General features: G+C 48.3%; 1 protein-coding gene across 1 annotated transcript; it reads left to right on the forward strand.

The window, feature by feature from the left end:
- Positions 1-487: 487 nt before the first annotated feature.
- Positions 488-4,581, forward strand: LOC124673861 (uncharacterized membrane protein At4g09580-like). Its single transcript, XM_047209902.1, has 4 exons — positions 488-778; positions 1,919-2,189; positions 3,706-3,876; positions 3,985-4,581. Exons 1-4 carry the CDS (start codon positions 618-620, stop codon positions 4,144-4,146), a joined length of 765 nt encoding a protein of 254 aa, XP_047065858.1. The 5' UTR covers positions 488-617; the 3' UTR covers positions 4,147-4,581.

Consider the following 4,581-nt stretch of genomic DNA (forward strand, 5'->3'; position numbering starts at 1 on the left):
TGAAAGTGAGACCAACGTGTTTGCTGCTCAGATTATTGTAGATTACACGTCACATCAAGTATATCTGGATCCGATTCGGGCCATCACTGTAGAAAAAATAGGGAAAGCTAAGGTATGTTGAACAAAAATCAGGCTGAGGTTGAGAGCTCCGTTCCAAGAAAATGCTTCAAGATAACCTAAGGTGGAAAGCGGAAACAGTCGCCACCACGTTCACCAATTCCGCAAGCAAAAAAACGCATATTTCTCTGGCAAAAACACGAGGCTCCCTCTACAAACGAACAATTTCAGACAGGCCTAAATTTGCACTTGCCAAAACGCCACAGACCAAACGAAACCTGACCAAAAAAGCATGTTTATCTGCACAGTCAGCAACAGAAAATTGGTCAGGTTATTATGGAAAACGGGCCAAAAACAGGAGACAGAATATTCCAATCCTTCTCCCTTCTCTCACCTTCTCCGATATAAACTTGGGCAAGAAAGGCAAACCGGGCCGGAGAGGAAGAGAGGGCAAGAAGAGCCAAAGAAAGCTCTCCCAACCCCCTCCCGGAATTTCTTCTTCCGCTCCTCGCCGGCGCCCCGGATTCTTCGCAGGGGAGGAGGAGGAGGAGGAAGAGGGGATGGGGAGGGACGACAGGTTCCCGGTCTGGGAGGCCGCGCTCGGCGCCGGGGTCGCCGCCGTCTTCGCCGCCGGGCTCGTCGGGGTCTACCTCTCCATGCCGGACTCCGACTACAGCTTCCTCAAGTTGCCCCACAACCTCCAGGAGCTCCAAATCCTCACGTAATTCCCACGCCTCCCCGCCCACCCATCTTCTTGTTTCGGTTGGTGCGTCCTTCGGTTGCGTCCCGTCAGAGCTTCCGTCTTTTCTGGGCAATCGCGTGGCCAAAGTTTCCTCATTTGCGTCGGTTTCGTGGCCTGCGCATGTTGTTGTTGTTGTCCCCCGTCTTCCTTTTCAATCTGTAGCGAGAGGCGATTCGATTTGCGCTCATTCAAGCGCATCGGATTAGGTGGATCTGCCTGCCGGAGAGCGATTAGTTTTACTACAGATTTCTCGCGCCATTGCGTTTTGCCTACTAGAAGATTTCGATTACTTTAGGCCGGCGGGGTTTCAATGCGAATCGCGGATCGAAACATCGTGAATGTAACAGTCGATTGATGATGGTAGTTTGTAGAGAAAATTCGGTGCTTTGTTTGTTTTCTCTTGATTTGGTAACGACCTCGCACTTTGGTTTGGTGGAGTTCCTTGTCTCTATCCGGGAAAGAGAGCATGGATCTGGCGAAAATATTCGGTTCACGCTGCATCTTTGATTAAATCCGGGAGCTATAAGTGCCGACTTGTTTATACGAAACTGCCCTTCCAATTTGGGAACAGTATGACCTTCTTGGTATAGTAACGCGTACTACTCCGTATCACACATCAAAAGAGCTACCGATTAATGCTTAGTTGCTTACTCCTTGACCTTGGAACAATTTGGTATCTTTTTGGTCTAACAAGATATATAGAGCCGGAATACTACTACATAGTTTCTTGCAGTAACTTGATTAAACAAATCTAGCACTGTTTGTTGTTGATGCAGTAAGCAATAGTCACTTTATTTATTTTTCTCTAATCACCATGTCACTTTCTCGCCAGCTATTGTTGACAGATGCATTGTACTTGGTCATGGCATGTTTCATGTGCCTTCTGTTTAGTATTGGTAAATCACACATGTAACCTCTATCTGTTCTAGTCTCTAGGCATGTGAGCTGTCTGCTCGCTACGGTTACGCAATGCACATCGCGTTATGATTCCAATGCTATTATAGCTTATTTTCTTAATCCAAAAACCATACTCAGCTGGGAGTGTCCAGTTCCTGTGCTTAGTAGTCTTACATTGGAAATGTTATTCAGTTTCTAACCATCAAGTGGTGTCCTTTGCAGTGGCCATCTTGAGAACTATACCAGTGACTACACCCTGCAGGTGTTGGTAGGTTACTGCGCTGTGTACATCTTCATGCAGACCTTCATGATCCCAGGGACGATTTTCATGTCACTGCTTGCTGGCGCTCTATTCGGGCAACTCCGAGGCGTGGCTCTTGTCGTCTTTGCTGCCTCTGCTGGTGCTTCTTCATGCTATTTCCTGTCAAAGATGATTGGGAAGCCACTCGTGTTCTCGCTGTGGCCGGACAAGCTCACATTTTTTCAGAAGCAGGTAATTTCAGCACCGATATATTAGTCAAATGTGGTTTTGTTCTACCACTAGGTAGTGTCATAACATCTCTTGCATTCTTGTGGGGATGCCAAAAAATAGTTTGAATCTTGGGAAATTCTAATAAGAGGCGCCGCATATAAATGCTCCCGTGCGGCGTGCGTCGTGATTAGTAAAACACATCGTGCCCCTTAAGAACGGATCACAACCTATCGCCTCGCTACCTTATCTTCCCGAGCGTTCTTCTCAGCCACACACACTCTTTCCTTTCTCTAGAGCAGCAGCGCCGTGCGGAAGAGGCATAGGAGAAGCGGAGGCTGCCGCCGACTGGATGCAGCGAGACGCCGCCGGCAGGGCTGTGGCCGGACGCCGCCGCTGAGCTCGGGAGGAAACGTTCGTCGGTGGCGCTGGGATGCCGCCGGAGAGCAGGCAGTCCGGACTCCGGAGGCCGCCGCCAGCGAGGATGCAAGGAGACGCCGCCACGGAGCGCGGGGAGGAGGACTCCGTCGCGCTGACGAGCAGGTAATGTGGAGCCCGCCGCCGATGAGCGCTGTTCGTAGAGCCGGGCCGCCGCCGCCGAGCACACGGCGAGGGAGTTGACTGGTTCGACCGGAAGATGGAGGTGAAGCTGGGCGATAATGGGTTCCGGTGGGTAGACGGATGTGCAGCTCGACAGTTAGTACAGTATTTGGCAACACAGTTTGGCTCTCGCATGGCGCTGTTGACGAAATCGTGAGATTGGGGAAGACGATACAGGGAGAGATCGAAACGTCATGTAATTAGTCTGACAATTAGGCTTAACTAATTTGGTGACTAGTCTAATTTAATCCGGAAATTATGTTTAATTAATCTGGCAGCTGTGCTACTTAAGCATCTGATTAATTTGGCCATAATTAATTTGAATCTGGAAATTAGGGATAATTAACCTGGCAGGTACTGCCCAATTAATCTGGCAAGTAACAATTGAGGCTATCAACTAGACCTACTCGAGCTAATCTGGCAATTAGTGAGAGTACTACAAATTAACATGCCAGCTACTAATCTGGCAAATAGTGACCATTAAACCTGATAGCTTGGGCTAATTAATCTGGAAATTAGTATTGGACAATGAGAACTAATTAACTGGCAATTAGTAGTAACACTGCGTATAAGTTGTGAGCTGAATGGTAGTACAAGAAATTTTTATTACATTTTGGGTTCCACCGAGCATGCAAGAATCCAGTTAAAAGTTTACATGTCTCCGTATCATTTAGCTGAGAATTTTTTGCAGATGCTTTTGTTCCTAACAGGACACCTAGACACATGTGACTGCTTTTTTCGATAAGGCGTATACGCAGCTGACACGCTCCGTATAATTTTTCGGACTGCATGCATCTCCAGCCGGATGCGCTGCTCAACAGACCGGTCGCTATCTTGCTTACGTCACCCGCCGCACGCGGAGGCTTTTATGCGCCGCCGCCGCCTAGTCTTGTCCTTGAATCTTTGCAACTGAACATGTGTGATCTGTCTTCATTTTCAGGTTGCGAGAAGAAGACAGAAGCTGCTGAATTACATGCTTTTCCTCAGGGTCACCCCGACATTGCCAAATACCTTCATCAACTTAGCTTCCCCCATTGTTGATGTGCCCTACCATACCTTCTTACTGGCAACTCTAATCGGTCTCATCCCAGCTGCCTACGTGACCGTGAGGGTAAGTTTCTTAGCTTACATACGATGCTTGTTAATCTACTGCCCTTGCGTGTGTGGAATGTTTGTGCTAACTTGAATCCCACTGCCTGATTTATTTCTTGCCCTCCAGGCTGGGATTGCTCTAGGAGAGTTAACATCGCTCAGTGACCTCTATGACACCCAGTCAGTAGCCCTGCTGTTCTTGATCGGGGTTGTCTCGGTCACACCAGCGCTGCTGGGCAAGGACGAGGCACCAGAAAAAACACCAGAAATCGCAGCACCCACTTCATGATCACCAAAGACCCCGCCTCACCTAGTCACCTGTACATACCAAGACACAGCATGCGGCGGCTTCATTGGATCTGGGCCTACAGGCCTTATGAGGTGGATGATGCATGGTTTACGAGTTCACGGGACTACACAACAGCATGGCAGGACATTGGACATCAAGTCTGTCCATGGCCGGCTTACTGGAGATCTGTGGTGTCATAAGAACATTGTTTCATTCATGGTCACTCCCCACATTGTTATGAATGAATCTGGGAAGCACATTGCCCATCCATGAGGCAAAGCTGCTTCTGATGTGTAGACAAGTAGCTTGTGTTGCTGTAAGCCTGTGATGATGTTTAGATGGAACAGGCAGCTAGTCTAATCCTTGTATATATATTGACCAGATTCATTCAACCCATATTCAGTGATTCAATGACAATACGTCTTTTGCTGTGTC

Source organism: Lolium rigidum, chromosome 7 (assembly GCF_022539505.1).
Source record: "Lolium rigidum isolate FL_2022 chromosome 7, APGP_CSIRO_Lrig_0.1, whole genome shotgun sequence".
NCBI lineage: Eukaryota > Viridiplantae > Streptophyta > Magnoliopsida > Poales > Poaceae > Lolium > Lolium rigidum.